The sequence below is a fragment of the Anabrus simplex genome, chromosome 1, assembly GCF_040414725.1.
Source record: "Anabrus simplex isolate iqAnaSimp1 chromosome 1, ASM4041472v1, whole genome shotgun sequence".
In the NCBI taxonomy this organism is placed as follows: domain Eukaryota; kingdom Metazoa; phylum Arthropoda; class Insecta; order Orthoptera; family Tettigoniidae; genus Anabrus; species Anabrus simplex.
In genome coordinates this window covers 1086933885-1086960428 of record NC_090265.1, presented here as the reverse complement: position 1 = coordinate 1086960428, position 26544 = coordinate 1086933885, and the positions used below count along the sequence as shown (strand labels likewise).

At 41.2% G+C, this 26544-nt stretch overlaps 1 protein-coding gene across 1 annotated transcript in view; it reads left to right on the top strand.

Moving 5' to 3' along the window:
• LOC136858108 (C3 and PZP-like alpha-2-macroglobulin domain-containing protein 8) overlaps positions 1-26544 on the top strand; it is a 589070-nt gene that overhangs the window by 374155 nt on the left and 188371 nt on the right. The window contains exons 4-5 of the mRNA XM_067137410.2: positions 6687-6919; positions 24186-24341. Coding sequence (XP_066993511.2) covers positions 6687-6919; positions 24186-24341 — 389 coding nt within the window. The remainder of the gene's footprint in view (positions 1-6686; positions 6920-24185; positions 24342-26544) is intronic.

Here is a 26544-nt window from a genome sequence, read left to right as displayed (position 1 = left end):
GGTAGGACCAACGAGTAACTTGTCTTTCAAAGATACGCCACTGTCAGTCTTAGCAGACGCATCAAGACAACACGAGTTTTAGTGCTGGTACTTGTTGGTTTAAATACGGCATGATGTGGCATGAAGTATCCTCCATCTTCAGTGCACGTGGGTACCGGTTTCATGTGGCCAAGTTTCAGATACTCATTCATGAATGCTGAATATTCTTCTCTTAATTGGGATCACGATTAAGTTTCTTCTCAATACTGTAGAATCTCACTACTGCCTGTGGGTATGAATTCCCTAACTGCGGTGAAGTCTGTTTAAGCGGCAGTCGAACTCGGAACCTTCCTGTAGCATCTCGCGTTGTGTTCTTGGTGAAGTGTTCTTCGCAATCTCTTTCTTCTTTGGTGATTGGTGGCATATTCAGTTCTTCTATTTCCCATAATCTTTTAAGTTGTGTGTCTAATTGGTCTAACTGGATGAATAGTGATGTTGCATGTTCCCCTTGGTGTTGTTGTATGGGTGCCTGGCCAGTTACTACCCAACCCAGTTTCGTATTCTGCAATGTTGGATACCCATCACGAGTTTTCTTGCCCTCCAATATAACCTTAAATAATATGTCTGCACAGAGTATCAAATCGATCTTGCTTGGAATGCAGAAATTTCTGTCGGCATATTTTATATTGGTGGGTAGATTCCATCTTGAAATGTCGATTTTTCTACTTGGCAAATTGTTTGTAATCTTTGGTAGCACTAAGCATGTGGCATCTATATTGAAAGGGCTGACCACAGATTGCAAATGAACTGTGATGCAGTGTAAGGTTTGAACTCCTGCACCGTTAATTCCAGTTACTGGTGTAACATGTTTTTGTTTCCTGAGGCGTAATACTTGAGCTAGTTCTTCGCTCACGAAATTCGTTTGAGAACCTGAATCCAAAAGACATCTAGCCTCATGCATATTACCGTGAATGTCCTTAACCTTGACTATCGCTGTTGATATCAAGACTGTAGACAGATCGGATTCCTTGACAGCGCAGTGAGTAACATCTGTTGAACGGGTTGTGTGATTAGCTACTGCCTGGCGCGAGCTGTGTTCCCTCTCTGTTTCCCGTGAGCTAAGCATTGGCCTGCTGCGGTCACGTCTGGTGTCATCGTGCAATAGTGAATTATGATATTTTCTGCACATCTTGCACGAGCCTGATTGGCACTGATTGACATTACGATTATTGCCCAAGCAGTTAAAGCATAATTTATAATCTCTCACAACATTATGTCTCTCATGGACATTGAGCCTTTTGAAGGACTCACACTTATATAGGTAATGTGAGCCCTTGCAGAGTACACATTGGTAATTAACACTAGCATGCACATTGCTTACTTGATGTTTGGGTGTAGTTCTAATTGACTGCTTAATCTGTTGAACTTGAGTACCTGGCTCGATTGCCTCAAGTGCTAAACATCTCTTTTCTAAAAGTGTCCACAACACCTCCAGAGATTCTAACTCAGAACCTGAAGTGTGTATTTCCCATGCCTTCCTAGTCGCTGGGTCTAGTTTGTTGATTAACAGTTGTGACAATAATAAATCTTCAATTGAAACATCTAAGTCAAGGGCCTGTAATGCCTTCACATTGGCCTGACTTGTGTTTATAGCCTCTCTGAGAGAATTGGCATTCTCTTTCTGGATTGAATCTTGCTCTAATATCCGTTTAATGTGAATTGACGAAATTAAATTCTTGTTTTGAAACCTGTCGATTAACCTTTGCCAAACTATGCTGTAGTTTTCAGCAGATAGAGGGAGACTTTGTGCAATTGAAAGAGGTTCGTTTCTTAAACTGCTAATTAAGTAGTGAAATTTCTGTATATCGTGCAAATCTTGATTATTATGGATCATAGATACAAAGGAATCGTGAAATCCTCTCCAATCTTCGTACTCGCCTCCAAATGGTTTCAGTGTAATAGTAGGTAATTTGATGTGCGCCCCATTGTAATTATTGCTTACTAAGATATTCCCTTGACTGGAGTGTCTGGAAAGACCTGTTATTTCATGCTGGGTGATTAATCTGTCTATGTCGACCTTTATCTGATGATATGCGTCTTCAAATATTTCTCTATCTCCTTCGTATGTTTCTCCCTCCTCACTGATTTCTAGCTGGGATTGAATGTCCTCATACTTTTGTTTCAATTCCTCTAAACTTTCTCTACGAGAGATAATAGCCACAATTCCCTGCTCAATGTTAAACCCATCTACGAATTTTTTAATTCGTGTTACGCTGCCCTTTATTACACCTCGTTTGCGTATTAGAATTTTAATACTCTCCTCTGCCATAATGAAAGGATAGGAATAAAGATATGAATTGGATCTGACCTTGTAAGGCGTGGGAAGTAGTTGTTGTCATCAAGGAGCCATCTTGACATGGCTCAGGGTTGCTGCTGCCAACAGTCCACAGGTTGCACGTTCCACAGCGCGGAAGATTTGACCGGCACGGTTGGTAGCTCTGATATAGCGGCGTGAGTTCGCGCGTAAATCAGCCATGTGGCGAATTGCGTCATAAATTGCACCACGATACATCACACAATATTATCGGCATAATCCAGTCACTGTAAATGCACTATGTATGCTGTCACATAAAGGAAAGCTCTAAGATCCGGCGCGGTTGGACCAAAATGTTTGACCGAGATGAAACTGTTGTTTTGTTTCCGATCTAACCTTACCTCTGGTGGTCGCGTATGATAACCACATATAAAGAATAAAGTACACTTTCGGAGGACCACTTAAATGTTATTAAGAAAATACAGTATGTAAAACATAAAGAGCACACAAGTCACTTATTTATTCAGATGTACGTGAACTAAAAAACACACTAGTACTGTAAGTACTTCTTGTACATACTGTATACAATTATATATTTACACATGAGGTACGTACTGACACAAATTAACACTAGAAATATTCTTTACACTTGAAAACGTAATTGTTATTGTGCCAATGGTTTGGCTGCACTTGAAATGTTAGCACTGTTGTGCAATTATTTTATGAGACTCTTGTCTCCACATGTTACTCGCGGCATGTGTGACGCGCTTCTCTTCGTCCCTAGCCAGTCACTTGCGCCAGAAAGCAGTCCCGGAAGCGAAGTGCTGCCCTCTATACACAATTTCAACAAATATAAATAAAATACTACAATGATGTTAAGTTAAAACACAAATAAGTTATAAAATTACTTAAATATAATTGTTAATGCGATATGTGCAGTAACAATGCCCACTTCCATTCCGTAGCAACTGGTGTCCCGACTCTCAGGACCACTTACTAGGCCACTCAGCCGTTGCCCATGGTTCACGAACTAGGACATGACTACAGTTACCCACACCATGAATAATAATAATAATAATAATAATAATAATAATAATAATAATAATAATAATAATAATAATAATAATTTTATTGGTTTTACGTCCCATTAACAACGTTTAAGGTTTTTAGAGACACCAAGGTACCGGATTTTTGTCCCGAAGGAGTTTCTCTACGCACCTGAAAATCTATTGACAAGGGGTTGACGTATATGAGCACCAGTAAATATTACCGGACTGGGGCATAATCGAACCTGCCTGCTTGGGCTCAGAAGGCCAGCGCCTTAACCATTTGAGCCATTCAGCCCGGCCCTATAAATAGAAAAGTTTTACTACACCATTTTATATTTTCACCTTACAAAATAATATAAAATTTCATCCTAGAGTTGGTGTTACTGAACTCGTTCTAGAAATAAGTTTTTGACGTTTGACAAGCAATAAATTGCAAGAAAGGGCAAAAGAATTATATTATCAAATATAAAAACTAATAGGAGCCTTGAAGGACCCTATGATAAAAACAGTTATGAGAGAAATGAATGCAGAAATAGGTCATGGATAGGTTGACAAAATTGTGAACCCACACATACTAGGGGCGGAGAAATGAAAACGGTGCTTCAGTTTTGTCACGATAAGTGGTCATCAGCACCACGAATGTATGGTTCTAACTACAACCACGCCGTCTGTATAACTCACCCCCTCACTTGACAGTCCCCAAGCAATTGTCAGAAATCGGATTGACTACATCATGATAAATAAACATTTAAGAAAAAAGTGTGTAAAACGGGTAAAATAATGTCCAGGAACAGATATTAACTCAGACCATAATCCAGCTGTTTCACAGATACGATTACCACCGAATATCCGCATAAGTATTTCGAGTATTAAATGAAAATCCCGTAATACTTATCTTCACAACTGAATTTCCTTTCCTCTTTCCACCAGCATAACACATGCTCCGGCAGCACATTTGCTATCCCTCTCAGCAGGTCAGCAGCATATACCCGTTCCTCTGTTGCGAATGGAGCTAGAATATGGAACTTTCCGAGGTTTTCCATTTTCACACCAGACAAATGCTGGGGCTGTACCTTAATTAAGGCTTCCTTCCCAGACCTATCCCTTTCCTATCCGATCGTCGCCATAAGACCCATCTGTGTCGGTGCGACGGAAAGCAAAATAGAAAGAAAAAATATGGAACTCTCTTCGCCACAGCATTAGAGCCATAAAAAGCTTAAATTCGTTTAAGTTGTCTTGCCGTGAGCATCTCCTCGATGTGTGTGGCTAGATTGAATGAATCGTGTGGAGTGAGTTCGTATGTGAATATATGTTTACTGTGCTTATGTAGTTTCTAATATTAAGAATATGTATTGTGCTTATATTATTTTGTCTCATGTTACTCTACTTTTTAATGGTAGTTTCTAAGATTAAGAATATTTATTTTGCTTATGTTATTGGTGTCATGATATTTCTTTGTAAGATAAGATTAGGAATATTTTTTTCATATGTACAATGCTAAAGAATAATTGTGGTTAAGTGTAAGAGAGGATCATGAGTCCTAACTTCGCAACTACGAATAAAGGCAAATATAATAATAATAATAATAATAATAATAATAATAATAATAATAATAATAATAATAATGAGATAAAGAGAACTGATATAAAGAGCCTGAAAGATCCAGTGGTTTTAAATAGAGTCTAAGACATTCTCAACACCAGAATTACAGATCAGTTGAAACATGGAATGCGATTAAGAATGAAATTCAAGAAACTACAACTTCAGAAAAGATTTTTAAAAAGTGGAAAAACAACAAGATTCTCGAGCTAATGGAACAACTGTGAGTTACCGAGAGCAACGAGGCGGCTTATTTGAACATTCAAAGAATTATTAGACGAAAGATAAGAGAAGCAAAAGAAATGTAGATAAACGAACATAGAAACTGAAGACCTTGAAAAGAAGAATGACGGTTTCAAAGTGCACAACAGAGTGAAAGAAATAACGTTCACTGCACGAAAACAAATGAGCGTGAAACTAGTCGACAGTGAGAACAAACTTTCTGTCAATAAGGAAGAGCAAGTGCGAGTATGGAAGAACTATACCATATATCTCTTCAGAGATGATCGCTCAGAATCTGATTATGTTGAATATGAACTGAATGGTCTTTATATTCTCAAGGATGTGCTGGAGAATGTCTTAGATTACGCTAACTCTGGCAAAGCCACTCGACTACATCAAATGAATGTAGAACTCCCTAAACTGAATCTTCTTCTTCCGATATTCGCACGCCTTTGCGGATTTGGCCCTGTTTAACAGCCGGATGCCCTTCCGGACGCCAACCCTATGTAATCACTATTGCGTATTTCTATGGAGGTTGGTAGTGTGGCCTGTTATCTGAACATGAAGATGGGAGTATTGGGACAATAATACAAATACACTTTGTACACCTCCCTGTGCCTGAAATAAAATAATATGTACAATCATCGCCTCACACCAACATTGGCGGACGGTCTTGAACCTCCATCCCATAAGACATAGATCAATTATTGGTTCATGAATAATGGAATGTACAAGGCAGGCTAACTTTTCATCGTCTGATTTGTTAAACAGCTTATCAATAAGACTTTGTTTCCTTATTTCTGGTTTGTTTCAAAGATTCTTAACTTGTTGCATAAATCTCCTTTCATGGCCTCACGGAATAAGACGTACACACAGCCCAAGCGGTCAAGGCCCCCCTCCCCCCTTTGGTCAAGCCCTTGCTGCTTGCAAAACGATCGGTATTCACTTTCGCCTCGACCAACTTAGTGAAGGGGCATTCCACTAGCCCCTCATTCATCTGAAATACGTAACTGCGGGACTTTTCATAACGCAGCGTAAAACATGCATTCACTATCTCATCTCTTAGTCCTGGGTTCACCATGAATGAATAAATTCTCCCCATACGCTCCCAGTTTCCTCGTCTACGTACATTTTCTTCCCCATAGAAGAATAATACACAATTCCCTGAATTCCGAAACACACTCGTCCTGAATTCCGCATAATATCAGTTTAAGGCTCTATTTTCAAAAATGCCCAGAATGCCGCTCTACGCTGTATCGTATCCTACGTTCAAGATCAAAGAGCACCACAGTCCCATAACATTGCTATGAATAAATCATCGTCTGTTTTATTACCTTAATTTATTTCTGGGTAACCCAATGAATTCACACACACATACACACAAACACAACTGTATTCAACCATTCCGATCTACTCTTACAGATGTAAAGAGCTACTCTCTGCCCTTGGCGGAAGTAGCCTACACGACATAAAGCTGTATGTTGCAGGCGGAGCCCCATTCACATGCCCTTATACTTTTACAGGTGTGAAGAGTTACTCTCTGCCCCTGTCCAACGCAGCTCAGCTTGGCACGTGGCTACTGCAGGTGGAGGTGGACTCTGTCGTCTTCTCTGCAGATTTCAACGTGTCCCTCACGGCGGTGGGTCTAGGAGGCTCTGTGCCGGAAGTCGCCATGGCAGAGGAGCACTACGTAGAACTACGATTTGGCACAGAAATGAGAAGATTGTACAAACCAGGTCTGCCTTTCGTCGGCAAGGTACGTTCTTTTCTATGTGTTCTATCTCTTACGGTCTAACAAAGTAGCATATTTTCTTTCTCTCCCACCATACCTCCCCTTCAACATTTATGTCATGAAGCTCATTCACTAAAGCAAGGCTACATATCTATCAGGTATCATTTATTAATGTTTAATTCAGGATGAAAGAATCGTACCCTCCATTGCAAAAGATACATACTGTAACTAATTACCATATAAGCAGCTCATTACCATTCGTATGACAGAGCAATCAAATCATTCATGGAATTTTCGTGAATAAGTTAACAAAAGAGCTTATCGCAGTACTTGAAAGTACATCTTAATTCTCGTTTCTCCGTCACTCCAACTTGTAGCCAGTTGTTTACCTAATTTTAAATGTTACTGGATTTATGTTCCACTAAGTATTGGTATTGTTTTTGGAGGTAGGAGTTCGTTCACATGCCTTTAAATCTCCCAACACCAGGGTGAAGTATTTGAACAGCTCCAAAAATCACCGGACTGAGCCGGAACCAAACCCTTCAACTTGCGAGTGAGCGTTCTTTGTCTAAGGCTCTCAACTCGGAAGGTATACTTAACTTCATATGATCTGCACTTTTGATTTCGTCCGTAAATAGTTTTAGGTCTTGTTTACGTGTACTATCGTCGAAATGGCTTATTAATCTGGGGTGTCTGGAGTGTCTTTTCATGTGACCGATAAGTTTATTCAACTCCTCTCAATGGAAAACACCTTATAGTATTTCACTCAGTCAGCTCATAGTATATTGCTGGATCCAACATTTCCTTTAAAATGGCCTGTAACAAATGCTCCTCTTAAAACCACACCACAGGGCAGCTCGTATGAGTGGGCAACAACTCATAGCTCATGGCATCATGAACAGTGGAAGCTTACGTTTTTTATGATGGGGTCACCATAAACTTGCAGGGTCAGTCATATTTTGGGATAGGATCAAGCTTCATCGAGGTACGCTTCAATTCCTACTCAGAGTTACGTGACTGGTCTGATATACATAGGAAGCATCCTCCAGCCTGTACGTAGGATATTTTCTCCCACTCTGGGCGAAGGAGTATGTGATCACTGAGAAACTGGCACGTTATAGACCATTTGTGGTTACAGCAGATGAACGTTAGTGTATGATAATGCTCGTATACATCGAACCAGAGCGGTCGGTTAGTTTCTCAAGAACCCTCTGCGGGTGGGGGACGCACATGTAGAATACACCCCCGGTATCCCCTGCCTGTCGTAAGAGGCGACTACAAGGGACGCAAGGGGCTCTCAACTTGGGAGTGCGGATTGGCGACCACGGGGCTCTTAGCCGAGTCTTGGCTTTGCTTCCACTTACTTGTGCCAGGCTCCTCACTTTCGTCTATCATGTCCGACCTCCCTTGGTCAACTCTTGTTCCTTTCCGACCCCGACGGTATTAGAGCATTCGAGGCCTAGGGAGTCTTTCATTATGACGCCCTTCGTGGCCCTTGCCTTTCTTCGTCTGTTACTTCATCTTTCGAAGTGACGGATCCCTTCTTCTTTTTTCTCTCTCTTTACCCCCTGTGGGTGGGGGACGCAGACGAATAATACACCCACGGTATCCCCTGCCTGTTATGAGAGGCGACTGAAAGGGGCGACCAAGGGATGATTGAATTAAAACCATGAAAGTACTTTTGATTAGTACCATCACGCGGGGAACGCCATGGGTTGCCTGTACTTGCGAGTTTTACCACTATATTTCGTACGAAATAGGTTTGTGATTAGTAGCAGCAAAGAGTAGGATCGCCTGTGGGTTTCCAGTACCCGTGTGTCGTACCTATGTGAGCAACACCGCGGGTCTGGGCGTTGCCTGTGATTAGTACCCACTATGTGAGGAACACCACGGGAATACCGGCACCCGTGACTAGTACACCTAGGTGAGGAACCTCATCGGTTTGCGTTGGCTATGAGTGGCGCCATTGTGTGAGAAACACCATACGTCTGCGTTACCTGTACGAAGTACAATACTTGTCAGTAGTACCACCTTGTGTGGACCACCGTGAGTCTTTGCTACTTTTGATTAGTACTCCAACATGAAAAATACCATGGTTCTCCTTTACTCGCGACATGTACCATTCTGAGGGGCCTTAGACCTGGATTTGGAACCATTCAGACATCAAGCATCCTCGATTCAGGATTATGCTTTATAAGTGGTCCCTTGGTCAGCAATACTATTATTTATGATCTTTTTTGAGTCGGATCTACTGGTTTTGCTTGTTTTTTTGTTTTTTGCTTTGTTTTTTGGGTTCATGTCCATCCATTCATTCTTCATGACTTTTTTTTTTACTTTGGTCACTGGATGATTTTGAACTTTTTGTTGCCATTTCATTTCGTACCATTAGGGGCCGATGACCTCGATGTTAGGCCCATTTAAACAACAAGTATTATCATCATCATCATCAAGTTTCTCGAGACACATGGCAAACACATGATGGAGGGTCTGCGGCCAACACATACTTCGGGTATGAACTGAAGAGAGCAGTTGCCCACCGTTCTAATCCTCAGCCTACCATTCATGATGATGATGATGATGATGATGATGCTTGTTGTTTAAAGGGGCCTAACATCGCCTACCATTCAGAAACTGCCTGAAGCCGCTTTCCAACAATGGGGTAATATGCCGCTTCGTAATGTATTATGTACATACACACGCTTAGCAACATAGAAAGTGCACTAAAGCAGAACATATATATACAAAATTTTGAGCACTGTGTTTACCGTTTACCAACAGAGTGGTGCTCGAGCACACTTAGCACGCATAATCCCGTAATTCACAGATAACCACCACCACGTTCCATTCCATTCCTGCCCCATGCATTTATAGGATTTATTATCTATTGATCACGTCCAGTATGTGATCACTCAAAGCGTTATAGGCCATTTGTGGGTACAGCAGCTGAACTTCAGCAACGTATCAACACTGCGTGGATATACAAAGTGTAAACACTCAAAGAACATTTCTTCCTCTTCATCTGCGTACCAGTACTGTAGTTCCTGACTTACTCTATTGCTTGACCTTACCTATTCCCGTAAAATCTGCACTTTAAACCAAGTAATGGCTCTTTTCTTTCGTAGTATTACCATTTTAATGTTCAGCAGAGTACTGGAATTGAAGAGATGAACATCATAACGCTGTGAGCAGATTTTATTACATGTGTTAACAGCTTTAAAGTGTTCCTTTAACCCTTTGTAGGTCATAAATTATCACTGTGTCCCCATAATCTAAACTTATTTTAGTTGATTGTTGAGATAAGTTATTATGTTTACATACTTCAGTGAATATATTTTCACAGAATTTATTCCATAACTTCAAAACATAAAACACGCAATACACTATTGTTCATTATTACCGGTAATGTATTTAAGGTATGTACATATTTTAAATACACAGTGTACGAAAATAGTCATCTTTCATAATCGAAGAACCATACATTAATTTGTCAAGACAAATACAACTATATCTTATGACTTTCTGAAAAACGCCTGTTTTCTCTTATTAAATTAGTCAGAGTGGTGAAGTTCTTAATGTAGCAAGTGTAAAAATTATTGAACACCGGTATACAAAGGGTTAAGTAGTTTTAAAATTTACCACAAATCTCTCCTTTAAAATACGGGGAATATTGGATCAGTGACCAAGCCAGACAGCTCATGATCAGAGGATCCTGGATTCAAATGTTGGTAAGATCGGGTGGAATATTCAGTACAACTAAGGTGAGGTGGCGAGAAGGACATCTAATCTTAAGAATCTCTGAGTACTCCGCCGACCCTCCATCAAAACGTGGGAAGGTGGCGTTGAAGAAATCCCCTTACCTCTATTAACTAACTTTCCTTGAAAAGTTACTTAGAGGGTCGTATTGAAGAAGAAACATCTTAATTGGAGCTAAGATGGCATCGTCACTTCCCACACGGAAGGCAAGCGCACAGTGAGCCATCTGGTGGCGAACGAGAGTACCGCTTACAATAGACCATCGGTAAAGCATTCTCAAATTCAAAGTGTCACTGTTAGAGAAGTCTTCCTCGTAGACAGACGAGTTTTCATCTGAAGATGTGGAGCGATGTTTCCTCGAAATGTAAAGCATTTCTCCTTCTTTACACGATACGGAAACAGCCCAGAAGCTGCATTATCTTTTATGTTATTATTATTATTATTATTATTATTATTATTATTATTATTATTATTATTCAGCCTCAGCAATCAAGTTGCAGACCTTCTAGAGTGGTACAACCTATGCAGCCTGCTTATCGATTTCGACATTCTGATTTTGCTGCGGTCTAGCAACTGACGTGGAATTCTACTGGATGGTCCCTATGGTTGATTTAATTTGATTTTGTCGTTTGAAACCGAATGCGCCACCACTCGAAAGTGGCAGCAACAATTACAAGAAGTGCGAAAACATCTCCCCACCCTTTAAACATCGACTACCTCTGCCGTGATCGAACTTGTGACCTTAGGATCACGAGTCGGATACCCTACCACTGATCCTCCGAGGCAGCTATGTCCTCTCTAGGTTTTGGACTCAAACAAGAACTCCAGTCTTGTGTAAGACAAGGTCTGCTCTCCGGAGGCTACCTTTCTTCACGAATACTAATCTCTCTCCACTGTAGCAATTTTGACACACACACACACACACACACACACACACACACACCTGCCAATTAAACCCCAGTTGTTCTCAACAACTTCAGTTATCCACATTCTTATTCTGAAGTCTTAGAAATATAATTTGACAGAGCCATGAATCGAAACCAGGACCATATGGAGAACAGTTGGTTACGGCAAACACTAGACAGACTAGTAATTTGGACTCTAACTAAGTTCAATCACACTCAGGGTGATTTCCCTGTGAGACTCAAACTATCCTGTTTTCACCTCATCAAGATTTTATTTTTTCAACTGTCTGCCTCCATTTTGACAGCATTTATTTATTGAAGGTAGCCAACATAAAATAGGTGTGTTCAAACTTCGCATACTGCTGTGGGAAAGTAATCTCAAACTGTGATCTTACACACCCCAGATTAAAATACGATTTCTTAAAATTTCTCTAGAGGCGTGTAACTCGGTTCGATATATTTTATAATTTTATAAATAATAGTCATTGCTAAGGAAATGGAAGAGGACGAAAGCTGAAACATAATTTTCCTTTTTTGCTATATTGCTGTGGTTCATGTTTGTGGATTACTGTAGTCACGTCCTAGTTCGTGAACCATGGGCAACGGCTGAGTGGCCTAGTAAGTGGTCCTGAGAGTCGGGATACCAGTTGCTATGGAATGGGAGTGGGCATCTCGAACTTATTCTGAGTCGTGTCCCTCCTTGTGCTCAGGCGGCTAGGACTATACAATTCACCGGTGGTCCATAACCCGTTAGAGGAGAGATCCTCACTTGGACTATGTGCAAGTAGGGTAGCATCCTGCTTCATGAATTTACCGAGCTCAGAACACTTCAAGCAAGCCTCGGACCTATGGGAGTAATGGAGTCCAACTCCCATTTGACAGGCGAGGGACTCCTTGGAAACAACTTGGCGAACGAAATGGAATTCGATGGGGAGCTATCAATATTAATGGGGCTTAGGGAAGAAAGAAAGTAGAACTGGCTGAGTCAGCAAAGAGGATGCACTTGGATGTGCTAGGAGTAAGTGATATTCGGGTAAGGGGAGATAACGAGGAAGAGATAGGAGATTATAAAGTGTACTTGACGGGTATTAGAAAGGGAAGGGCAGGGTCTGGGGTAGGGCTCTTTATCAGAATACCATTGCACGCAACATAGTTTCTGTTAGGCACGTAAATGAGCGAATGATGTGGGTAGATTTGTCAGTTGCAGGAATTAGAACTAGAATTGTGTCCGTGTATTCACCATGTGAGGGTGCAGATGAGGATGAAGTGGACAAGTTTTATGAAGCATTGAGTGACATCGTGGTCAGGGTCATGAGCAAGGATAGAATAGTGCTAATGGGCGATTTCAACGCGAGAGTTGGGAATAGAACTGAAGGATACGAAAGGGTGATTGGTAAATGTGGGGAAGATATGGAAGCTAATGGGAATGGAAAGCGTTTGCTGGACTTCTGTGCTAGTATGGGTTTAGCTGTCACGAATACATTCTTCAAGCTTAAGGCTATTCACCGCTACACATGGGAGGCTAGGGGTACCAGATCCATAATAGACTATATGTTAACAGACTTCGAATTCAGGAAATCTGTTAGGAATGTACGAGTTTTCCGCGGATTTTTCGATGATACAGACCACTATCTGATCTGTAGTGAACTAAGTATCTCTAGACCTAGGGTAGAGAAAGTGAAATCTGTCTGCAAAAGAATAAGGGTAGAAAATCTCCAGGACGAGGAAATTAGACAGAAGTACATGGATATGATTAGTGAGAAGTTTCGAACAGTAGACAGTAAGCGGGTTCAGGATATAGAAAGAGAATGGGTGGCATACAGGGATGCTATAGTAGAAACAGCAAGGGAATGCCTAGGAATAACTGTGTGTAAGGATGGGAAAAGCCGAACATCTTTGTGGAATGATGAAGTGAGAGCAGCCTGTAAACGTAAAAAGAAGGCTTATCAGAAATGGCTCCAAACAAGGGCCGTGGCAGACAGGGATTTGTACGTAGATGAAAGAAACTGAGCGAAACAAATAGTTGTTGAATCCAAAAAGAAGTCATGGGAAGATTTTGGTAACAACCTGAAAAGGCTAGATCAAGCAGCAGGGAAACCTTTCTGGACAGTAATAATCTTAGGAAGGGAGGGAAAAAGGAAATGAATAGTGTTTTGAGTAATTCAGGTGAACTCATAATAGATCCCAGGGAATCACTGGAGAGGTGGAGGGAATATATTTTGAACTTTTTCTCAATGTAAAAGGAAATCATCCTTGTGGTGTTGCAAACAGCCAAGCTCATGAGGAGGAGGAAGATGATGTTGGTGAAATTATGCTAGAGGAAGTGGAAAGGATGGTCAATAAACTCCATTGTCATAAAGCAGCAGGAATAGATGAAATTAGACCTGAAATGGTGAAGTATAGTGGGAAGGCAGGGATGAAATGGCTTCATAGAGTAGTAAAATTAGCATGGATTGTTGGTAAGGTACCTTCAGATTGGACAAAAGCAGAAATTGCACCTATCTATAAGCAAGGGAACAGGAAGGATTGCAACAACTAGCGAGGTATCTCATTGATTAGTATATCAGGCAAAGGATTCACTGGCATATTGGAAGGGAGGGTGCGATCAGTCGTTGAGAGGAAGTTGGATGAAACCCAGTGTGGTTTCAGACCACAGAGAGGCTGTCAGGATCAGATTTTCAGTATGCGCCAGGTAATTGAAAAATGCTACGAGAGGAATAGGCAGTTGTGTTTATGTTTCGTAGATCTAGAGAAAGCGTACGACAGGGTACCGAGGGAGAAGATGTTCGCTATACTGGGGGACTATGGAATTAAAGGTAGATTATTAAAATCAATCAAAGGTATTTATGTTGACAATTGGGCTTCAGTGAGAATTGATGGTGGAATGAGTTCTTGGTTCAGGGTACTTACAGGAGTTAGACAAGGCTGTAATCTTTCACCTTTGCTGTTCGTAGTTTACATGGATCATCTGCTGAAAGGTATAAAATGGCAGGGAGGGATTCAGTTAGGTGGAAATGTAATAAGCAGTCTGGCCTATGCTGACGAATTGGTCTTAATGGCAGATTGTGCCGAAAGCCTGCAGTCTAATATCTTGGAACTTGAAAATAGGTGCAATGAGTATGGTATGAAAATTAGCCTCTCGAAGACTAAAGTGATGTCAGTAGGTAAGAAATTCAACAGAATTGAATGTGAGATTGGTGATACAAAGCTAGAACAGGTCGATAATTTCAAGTATTTAGGTTGTGTATTCTCCCAGGATGGTAATATAGTAAGTGAGATTGAATCAAGGTGTCGTAAAGCTAATGCAGTGAGCTCGCAGTTGCGATCAACAGTATTCTGTAAGAAGGAAGTCAGCTCCCAGACGAAACTATCTTTACATCGGTCTGTTTTCAGACCAACTTTGCTTTACGGGAGCGAAAGCTGGGTGGACTCAGGATATCTTATTCATAAGTTAGAAGTAAAAGACATGAAAGTAGCAAGAATGATTGCTGGTACAAACAGGTGGGAACAATGGCAGGATGGTACTCGGAATGAGGAGATAAAGGCTAATTTAGGAATGAACTCGATGGATGAAGCTGTACGCATAAACCGGCTTCGGTGGTGGGGTCGTGTGAGGCGAATGGAGGAGGATAGGTTACCTAGGAGAATAATGCTCTGCTATGGAGGGTAAGAGAAGTAGAGGTAGACCAAGACGACGATGGTTAGACTCGGTTTCTAACGATTTAAGGATAAGAGGTATAGAACTAAATGAGGCCACAACACTAGTTGAAAATCGAGGATTGTGGCGACGTTTAGTAAATTCACAGAGGCTTGCAGACTGAACGCTGAAAGGCATAACAGTCTATAATGATGATGTATGTATGTATGTATGTATGTATGCATGCTATATTGCTTTACATCGCACTGACGTAGATATTTCTTATGGCGACGATGGGATAGCAAAGGCCTAGGAGTGGGGAGGAAGAAGCCGTGGCCTTAATTAAGGTACAGCCCCAGCATTTTCCTGGAGTGAAAATCGGAAACTACGGTAAACCATTTTCAGGGCTGCTGATAGTGGTATTCGAACCCACTATCTCCCGGATGCAAACTCACAGCTGCACGACCCTAACCGCACGGCCAACTCGCCCGGTGAAACATAAATAATGAAGTTTCATTTTCATATGGTGCCTCTACTTGTCTATGTACACTTCTTTTTATCTATACTTCTATCTATGCTGCTGGTCCCGCGATGTAGGGGTAGCGTGCCTGCCTCTTACATGGAGGTTCCGGGTTCGATTTCCGGCCAGGTCAGGGATTTTTACCTGCATCTCAGAGCTGGCTCGAGGTCCACTCAGCCTACGTGATTACAATTGAGAATCTATATGACGATGAGATGGAGGCCTCGGTCTAGAAAGCCAAGAATAAGGGCCGAGAGGATCCGTCATGCTGACCCACGACACTTCCTAAAATGCAGGACTTCGGGCTGAGCAGTGGTCGCTTGGTAGGCCATGGCCCTTCGGGGCTCTTGCGCCATGGGGTTTCGTTTGGTTCTTCTCTGTGTATACTGTTAGGCTTATATAAAGAGAGTCTGTGAGTTTGTCTGAATGTAACGGTTAACCTCAGGAACTACTGGACCGATCTTGAAATGCCTTTCACCATTTGAAAGATAATATGATTACGGGTCATATACGCTATTCATCATCCCAGAATACTCGTTGGCTGAACGGTCAGCGTACTGGCCTTCGGTTCAGAGGGTCCCGGGTTCGATTCCCGGCCGGGTCGGGGATTTTAACCTTAATTGGTCAATTCCAATGGCACGGCGGCTCGGTGTATGTGTTGTCTTCATCATCATTTCATCCTCATCCCGACGCGCAGGTCGCCTAAGTGAGTCAAATAGTAAGACCTGGACCTGGCGAGCCAAACCCGTCCTGGGAAATCCCGGCACCAAAAGCCATACAACATTTCATTTCATTTCATCCCAGAATATTAAAGATTTCTCGCGAGAACCGTAATTTAAAGAAAAAATGGTAGTAATAATAAATCTCAAAGTGTGTGTGCGTTTTCTCACGTAAAAACTACTTGACTGATGGAGCTCAATTTTCTTTTGCTAGTGGTTTTACGTCGCACCGACACAGATAGCTCTTATGGTGACGATGGGATAGGAAAGGGCTAGGAGTTTGAAGGAAGTGGCCGTGGCCTCAATTAAGGTACAGCCCCAGCATTTGCCTGGTGTGAAAGTGGGAAACCACGGAAAACCATCTTCAGGGCTGCCGACAGTGGGATTCGAACCCACTATCTCCAGGATGCAAGCTCACAGCCGCGTGCCTCTAACCGCACGGCCAACTCGCCCGGTGGAGCTCAAATTGGTTAACACACAGTCTACTTACTATCACGCTGTCGTTTAAGTGAGCTAAGTAGCGAAAGAAAAGGTGAATCAAATCAGAGGAAGACATACGCTTGAGGCCCTTAAAATTGAATATGCTGCCTAAATGGTTAGTTCCATTGAACAGTGGAGTGCACCAAGTGTACCTTAAATTGGATTTTCCAGAAAAAAGTTTTTATGAATTTTCTTCGTACTACTAATAGTTTTCTAGAAAAAATGTTTTGCTGTCTTTTGGCACATGCTTAATTCTAGGTATTTTTATCTTGGTTTCATACACGTAAAAATTACTTGAAGGTCCGTGCTCAAATTTAACAAGCATGCAACTGGAACCTTTGGTTAACATATAGACTACTTACTATTACAGTGTATCTTAACGGGACCTGTTTTTTTGTTTGTTTGTTTTTTTTTTTTTGCTATTTTCTTTACGTCGCACCGACACAGATAGGTCTTATGGCGACGATGGGACAGCATATGCCTAGGAATGGGAAGGAAGCGGCCGTGGCCTTAATTAAGGTACAGCCCCAGCATTTGCCTGGTGTGAAAATGGGAAACCACGGAAAACCATCTTCAGGGCTGCCGACAGTGGGACTCGAACCCACTATCTCCCGGATGCTAGCTCACAGCTGCGCGCTCCTAACCGCACGGCCAACTCGCCCGGTGGACCTGTTTTTGCTAGTGGCTTTACGTCGCACCGACACAGATAGGTCTTATGGCGACGATAGGATAGGAAAAGCCTAGGAATTGGAAGGAAGCGTCCGTGGACTTAATTTAATGTGTGTGGAGCAAGTCATAGGGAAATTGTACGTCTGGGACCCTTACAAGTGAATACCCAGCATAAACTGTTAGTCCTATCAAATAATGGAGTCAGCGAGTGTACTTAAAATTCTATTTCCTAGAAAAAGTTTCTAACCATGTCCTTGGCAAATCTAACAGTATTCCATAAAAAGATGCTTTTCTGCATTTTACTATCACACTATGTTTTAAACGGGCCATGTAGAGAAAGAACATGTGAAGCAAATCAGGGGAAAACGTACGCCTGGGACCCTTAAGATTCCTGAACGGTTAGTCCTATTAATATTGGAGCAGGGCAGGTGTACTTAAAATTCAATTTGCTAGAAGCAAGATCATATGAATTTTCTTCATAACTGTAATACCTTCCGAGAAAAGAATGCTTTGCTGTGTTTTTTTCGTATCCTTTTGAGGGTTGAAGTGGGAAGTCCTTACTTTGAATGAATGAAATAAACCACAAAATGACGGAAGCTGCACCATTTAATCAGAGAACAGTTCCAAACATTCATGTGTGATTAACGGTGCCCACTCATGCTTTTCTTCACTTTCGGCTGTAACCAAGTACTAACCATACACAACTGACTCCACTTCAATTTGAGGACCACACACTAGCGCCGCGTGTGAGTCTATCTTATTTTAAATGCCTTTGAGTGGCAAGGAACATGAACAGATTAAACAAATGACTAAACAAAAACAGAAACACACTCGGTTATCTATCACGCATGGAGCTTTACTTCACGATAATATAATATAATATAATATAATATAATATAATATAATATAATATAATATAAATCATTTTACCTTCCGCTCAGTCGCATCCTTCCTGATTCTTAACTTTCTCCAAGTTATTATGACAAATTTTAGCTATAATAATAATAATAATAATAATAATAATAATAATAATAATAATCATAATAATCATAATAATAATAGCGTATGATCACCGAATAGGCTTGGTGCATGTCTTTTTCTAATAGACGGCCTGTAATTTTAGCGATATATCTTGGTAACATATTGTTCTTTAGGAAACCGTTTTACACGATACCTATATACAGACCAATTATCCTATATATGTTCAATTAATAAAATATTTTTCCTTTGAATTTGTATTTATATATATTAAAACAGCATGTTGGTTTTCTGTTCATTAGTAGATCCTTTAAGACTTTCGAAAAACCACAAACACAGTCTTTCTGAGGATATAAGTAGGCAGGTGGAGAGTGAATGTCTGCTATTATAATGAAAACTACCCAACTCGTTTGTGACTGGCAGTATACAAGGGATCCTGCCATTACAATGAAAATTCCCTAACCCGGTATTCACATTGGAAACAACGTATGGTGACCTCTCCGTCGTGTTTCTGAGATAACGCTAAGAGGTGTACAATTTAATCAAATCGTACTCATAACGTGCACACTACTTCACCTAGAATTCTGTGTACAATGTAGAATTCCGCTGAGAAGCATGGGTACAACAGCTAGTATGAAATAACGAACCGGACATTACATGCTCACAAACTTCGTTATATGAGATGGCATATTCATCACAGCATAATTAACAACTGAAACTAAAACTTGAAGTAAGCAAATACAGTAACTGCCTTCGGAACAGGGGGTACAGTATTTATCAGTATGATCATGACAGTAAAGAAAAACCCAGCATTTCAGAAAGCCGTTTAACTGCAGGTGCATGCCAAATGAAGACCAAATTAACAAGAGCTCAGGATTCCTGGATCAATTTCTGACATACCATTTGGTCTACAGTAGTGCTCAATTTCGAGAGATCCATATCATTACATTTACTGTCACTTTATCTTATTCCAGAAAAATAATTCACCACAATCTGGAGTCTCTTAAGATGAACAGTGGTGAAAGGGAGGATTTAAAAAATAAAACAACAATAATAATAATATAAATTTACACTGACGTACAAGCCTTTTGAGTCGGCCAAAACTAGGAAATTTATTTTGTCTAATTTCTGAAAGTGGTATACTAACAGTATTATGCAGTAAAATTACATTGATACTGACTTGAAAACGTCGTAATATTGATGCTAATCTGCCATGTTCCGAGTGCAGTTTTCATCTCTTAAAACTTTTCAATACGGCGCCACCAGGATTAACTATCATTGTTGAGTATTCGCTAAATACGACACAGTGTGTTCGGCAGCTCGCTCTGAAAATGTTGCGCAAAATCGAATCATTTTGGGAAGCGAGTAATAGGGCTCATTTAGACGCAAATTACAATTGGTTGTACCGCCAAGAGGGCATTAAATGGTGAGTCCCACTAACTACTCTTTTACGGTTTTCGGAGACGCCGAGGTGCCGGAATTTAGTCACTCGGGAGTTTTTTTACGTGCCCGTACCAACACGAGGCTGACATATTTGAGCACCTTCAAATACCACCGGACTAAACCAGGATCGAACCTGCCAAACTGGGGTCAGAAGGCCAGCGCCTCAACCGTCTGAGCCACTCAGCCCGGCTGTATGGGCAAGAGAGTAAGTTGTGATGTTATTGCAGTTTCCACATAAAGCACTATAATCCTACCAACAGCATTAATTGTTCTGAGCAGCGTTCTAGACATTTCATTCAAGCAATGCCACGCCCCCACTTTAGACTGACTGATCAAGGAGGAAAGGGCTGCTTGCAGCTTCTTAGTTCACAATTCTTGGACCAACACAAAATAATAAGTCCTGCCCATTATCACAGTGTTGATTGAAAACTTAGCCGGTGGGTTAACTCCAAAAAAATAGTTAAAACTATAAGTACCACATGTCTACAAACAGATTTTACAGTAATATGGTTCAATATTTTTTAAGCATTTCCCTGGGGAGTGCTAACCAATGTGTGATATTAAGGAGATTTTTACTCTAAAATAACTGTTTCTGTTCATCAGATGAATCACATATTTCTTCGTATCTGTACCCATTTTCATCCAAGAACTCCCATTAGTGTTTCTGTGTTTGCATTTTAGTTAATATATGTATATTCCAGTCAGAATAGTGGCCATAGCACACGTGTACAACACTGCTCTAATTATGAACCGGACAAACGAAGAAAGGGATAAGATTCTTAGATTGTTTTACTCATACAGTATAGAAGAGTAATGTACTATTTTACAAAACAGATTTGTACTACCCGAATTATCAGTCATGCAGCAGCTACTGGCGTGATCTAATGGTTAATATATAACCTTCCCTCGGAGTAAGTCTGGTTTAAATTCCCAGCCCTCCTTTTCTACAAACAAAGATTCAAGCTTGTAGTTTCACATGACTGTTGATACTGTGATCTTACGAGAGAAGTATCGAAAATGATCGCGTCGAAACCCACCTCTCGTTTTGATGGCTGCTTCCGGATGGTGTAAGAAGACCACATGCAAATAAAAATGAGCTGCCACCTTGAACTGAAAGACTGACAAATCTAGGGCCAAACTACACGTATAAATTATAAGTAACTGCAACTGATTGGATTAGAAGACCTTAGCTGCAGGCCGGCTGCCACGCTACTTGCTGATGTTTGAGCGCGCACGAGGGAGCGAGAACAGATAAACCACAGAGTCGGTCCAATTATATCGGTTTAACAGGAAGTAATAAAGCTATTTTGAGAGTTGTCTAAAATAGAAGAGAATAGTCGCAATATGTCCCTTACGAGAATATCGGTAGTTCTTGAATCCTATTCATATGTTACAGTTTGCATTGAGTTATTTCCAAAATAAAGGTGTTCTTTTACAGGAGAAATAAATTCCAAAGAAAAAGAAGTGGATCAGTTTATGATTTAATTGACAATAATCAAACAGGCGTTCATCGTTTTACAGAGACGTCTCTTGATATAAATGAGAACAGCAGTGATGCTGACAACTGCAAAGATTTTGACCGCGAAACCTGTTTTCCGGCCACAAACAATGAGGAATGACAGAGTTCCAGACTCCAAAATGAAACCCCGGAATCTAGTGATGCAACAAGTTTACTCCGTGTAAGTCATAGAGTTCCAGCTATATTTCTAGTCCAGAAAGGGTCCACTATCAGCAATGCTTAAAAAGGAAAAGCTGCGAAGTTCTGGATTAATAAAGGTGACAAGAAGCAGTCGTCATTGCAAACGTTCGAAGACATTTTCGCTTCGTTACATCGGCACATCTACCTTACACGTGGAAGAAGCAGGTGGAATATCAGTTGGTGAATCGAACTGGAAGAAAAAACATGTACTGTATATGAGAAGCTTTATCCTCTCTTTCAGGAGACTAGAAAAGCAAAAGGAAATGTAGTGATGAAGTCTCGCGAGTGTGTGCTCTAGAACTTTTGCAAGGACTGCCACCTATAACGGGTGATTTCTGCGCATCTCATGCATGGATTGCTCGATTCAAGATAAAATGCATAATGACGAGGAGGAAGATTGCTAAATTTGTTTTAGTTAGTGGGGCGTAAAGCCCATAACATTATTTATTATTAAATTTGTTTCACCACCCCATGTATATGATGACGCAGGAACTGGAAAAGCAGTGGAGGAATTTTTGAAGACAGCCAAAAGGCCATTTATTCATCATACTTCCTCCTCAATTTAAAACACTTATCACAGTGGATTTGAGCGAGAAATGCAGATTTTGTTGGTGAAAGACACGCTCATTCTGTAGCACAATCTATTAGCGCACTAACTCACTCGTATACTTTAATAACTACGATCAGCATGTTTCCAAAATTATTTATTGTGATCAGGAGCTGCAGGGATCTCCGGCCCAATAGTTTTGAAAAAAAATGTTTAAAGCTGACGATGTTATTCTCACAGCTACAAAATCGCGGAAAGTGGGAAAAGGATAGTTAAGACAGTGGTTATTTCCATATCCACGTGACGGTTATGCTCTGATTCTTGACTCCTGGGCCACATATACTTCAGAACATACCACCAGGAAAAACAATCGAGTTACCTCAGTTTTCTCCCCATACCACTGGAAAAATCCAACCCGTGGACAAGTCATTCTTCCAACAACGGAAATCTTCATACCACAGATTTTCAGAACTTATGATGTCTCTTCAAGTTATTAACATTGAACTTTAACATAAGGACATTATTCTTAAATTACAGTATTTCATATATTTTCAGTTATCATCTTCAAAATTCGGAGACATGATCAAATATGCTTGTTTTGCTGGTAAATACGTAACAGAGTCACCTGCCGAGTTTGTAGTTCCCGTTAAATACTGTCTGGAAACAAAAAATAAAATATGGGAGGAACAGTGTGGCAATAATGTGCTTATTCGTTGTGCATGGTGTCAAAAATAAAGTGTTTCGAACATTCCATCACTACCAGTCATCGTAGCTTCTCTTACACCCCTCATAAAACACACGCAGCAAAGGACTCCGCTTCGACGACTCAGCTGATTGCATTATACACCCTCACCGAGCTGCTCTTCCGCAGAGACGTTCAAACGCGGTACATCGCTTGTGTGACATCAAGGATTCCACCTTCGTTTTGGGGATGTTGCAGAGGAAAATAGTAGCTCATTTTTTTTTTTCATGTGGTCTTCTTACACCATGCTGAATCAACCATCAAAATGAGAGGTGGGTTTGGACAGGATCATATTTCGATACTTCCCTCGTTAGCTACAGTAACTCCAGTTTACTGTGAAACCGGAATTACAGAAACACGACCTTACGGTTTTTTTTTTTTTTTTTTTTTTTTTGTTACTTGCTTTACGTCGCACCGACACAGATAGGTCTTATGGCGACGATGGGATGGGAAAGGCCCAGGAGTTGGAAGGAAGCGGCCGTGGCCTTAATTAAGGTACAGCCCCAGCATTTGCCTGGTGTGAAAATGGGAAACCACGGAAAACCATTTTCAGGGCTGCTGACAGTGGGGCTCGAACCCACGATCTCCCGGATGCAAGCTCACAGCCGCGCGCCTCTACGCGCACGGCCAACTCGCCCGGTACCTTACGGTTTTAAAAAACCCGCATAAATGTTAAATCAGGCGCATTTTCAGGCTATCAAGAATTATTCACATTCTAATCTGATTGTTTACTCAATCCTACTAGAGGCAACTGGGTTTCTAGCCCATTCTCGGCTATCCTCAAGTTGACTTTATATGATTTCAAACAACTGCAGAAACAATGGGCATACAGGCCACACTCGAAGTATTCAATTAATTAACAGTTAAAACACCACAGAACGACTTGGCTGTGCGGTTAGGGGTGCGCAGTTGTGAGCTTGCATTCAGAAGGTAGTGGGTTCGAGCCCCACTAGTGGCAGTCCTGAAGATTCTTTTTGTCATTTTCCATTTTCACTTCAGGTAAATGCTGGGGTTGTACCTTAACAAAGACCACAGCCACTTCCTCCCCACTCATATCCCTTTTCTATCCCATCGTCGCCGTAAGACCTATCTCTGTCGGTGCGACTTAAAACCAAATGTAAACAAAAAATGTTAACACACCAATATACGACAGCCACACAGCGCTGTACCAGGTTCCTAATGCAAACTTTGTTCATAGGTGGAGGCTGTCAGCACTGAGAAGTGTGTGAGAGTACGAGTGAAAGTGTACGACAACACGACCGCCATCTACAGCCAGGACATTGAGATCACCTCAGGAGAGGGCATGTTTGTCGTGCCGGCGATACTGGCTGACAGCGAGGTCATTACTCTACAGGTAAGATCAATTATTTTCACACATTAATGTGGAACACACACAGCTTTTTCATTTTTCTGAATTGTCTCCAAATGTGACACGTATTATATTTTGCAATGTTTGTTTATTTCTTCGTTGTATTTAAAAGTGCAAGAGTTCTTTTACAAATGCCTTCCCCTGCCCAGTCAGCATTCTCTTTTACACTGAATGCCGATAGAGCAGCTGCGTTATTTAAAATTTCACGAGTTTCTTTATAACCACCACGCCAACCATGTAACCTCTCCAGGGGCAAATTAATTTATTTTTTTCTCCTGGATGTGTTATATTTTACAGTGGGTCTGTAACATCTATTTCTTCTTCTTCTTCTTCTTCTTCTTCTTCTTCTTCTTCTTCTTCTTCTTCTTCCTCCTCTTCTTCTTATTCTTCTTCTTCTTCTGTTTACCCTCCAGAGTCGATTTTTTCCTCGGACTCAGCGAGAGATCCCACCTCTACCGCCTCAAGGGCGGTGACCTGGAGCTTCAGATTCTGGGTCGGAGATACAACTGGGGAGGATGATCAGTATCTCGCCCAGGCGGCCTCGCCTGCTATGATGAACAGGGGCCTTGCGGGGGGGATGAGAAGATTGGAAGGGATAGACAAGGAAGAGGGAAGGAAGCGACCGTGGTCTTAAGTTAGGTACTTTCCCGGCATTTGCCTGGAGAAGAAGTGGGAAACCACAGAAAACCACTTCTAGGATGACTGAGATGGGAATCGAACCCACCTCTTCTCAGTTGACGTCCCGAAGCTGAGTGGACCCCGTTTCAGCCCTCGTTCCACGTTTCAAATTTCGTGGCAGAGCCGGGAATCGAACCCGCGCCTCCGGGAGTGGCAGCTAATCACTCTAACCACTACACCACAGAGGCGGACAAAGTCATATTTGTTGTTTTTTGAGTCATCAGTCCATAGACTGGTTTGATGCAGCTCTCCATGCCACTCTATCCTGCGCTAACCTTTTCATTTCTACGTAACTATTGCATCCTACATCTGCTCTAATCTGCTTGTCATATTCATACCTTGGTCTACCCCTACCGTTCTTACCACCTACACTTCCTTCAAAAACCAACTGAAAAAGTCCTGGGTGTCTTAAGATGTGTCCTATCATTCTATCTCTTCTTTTCGTCAAATTTAGCCAAATCGATCTCCTCTCACCAATTCGATTCAGTATCTCTTCATTCGTGATTCGATCTATCCATCTCACCTTCAGCATTCTTCTGTAACACCTCATTTCAAAAGCTTCTATTCTCTTTCTTTCTGAGCTAGTTATCGTCCATGTTTCACTTCCATACAATGCCACGCTCCACACGAAAGTCCTCAAAAACATCTTTTTAATTCCTATATCAATGTTTGAAGTGAGCAAATTTCTTTTATTAAGAAAGCTCTTCCTTGCTTGTGCTAATCTGCATTTTATGTCCTGCTTACTTTTGCCATCATTAGTTATTTTACTACCCAAGTACTAATATTCCTCTACTTCATTTAAGACTTCATCTCCTAATTTAATATTTCCTGCATCACATGCCTTCGTTCTACTGCACTCCATTACTTTGGTTTTCGACTTATTTATTTTAATCTTGTACCACTTACCCAAGACTTCGTCCATACTACTGAGCAGCTTCTCGAGATCTTCTGCAGTCTCAGATAAAATAACAATATCATCGGCAAACCTCAAGGTTTTGATTTCCTCTCCTTGGATTGTGATTCCCTTTAAAAATTCCTCTTTGATTTCCTTTACTGCCTGTTCTATGTAAACATTAAAAACGGGGAGTGACAAACTGCAGCCTTGCCTCACTCCTTTCTGGATTGCTGCTTCTTTTTCAAAGCCCTCGATTCACTGATTTTTATACAGATTGTAGATACTCCTTCGTTCTCGGTATCTGATCCCTATCATCTTCAGAATCATAAATAGCTTGGTCCAATCAACATTATCGAATGCCTTTTCTAGATCTACGAATGCCATGTACGTGGGCTTGTCCTTCTTGATTCGATCCTCTAAGATCAGACGTAAAGTCAGTATTGCTTCACGTGTGCCTACATTTCTTCTGAAGCCAAATTGATCTTCTCCCAACTCAGCTTCTACTTGTTTTTCCATTCTTCCGTAAATAATACGTGTTAAAATTTTGCAGGCATGAGATACTAAACTAATGGTGCGGTAGTTTTCACACCTGTCAGCACCGGCTGTCTTGGGAAT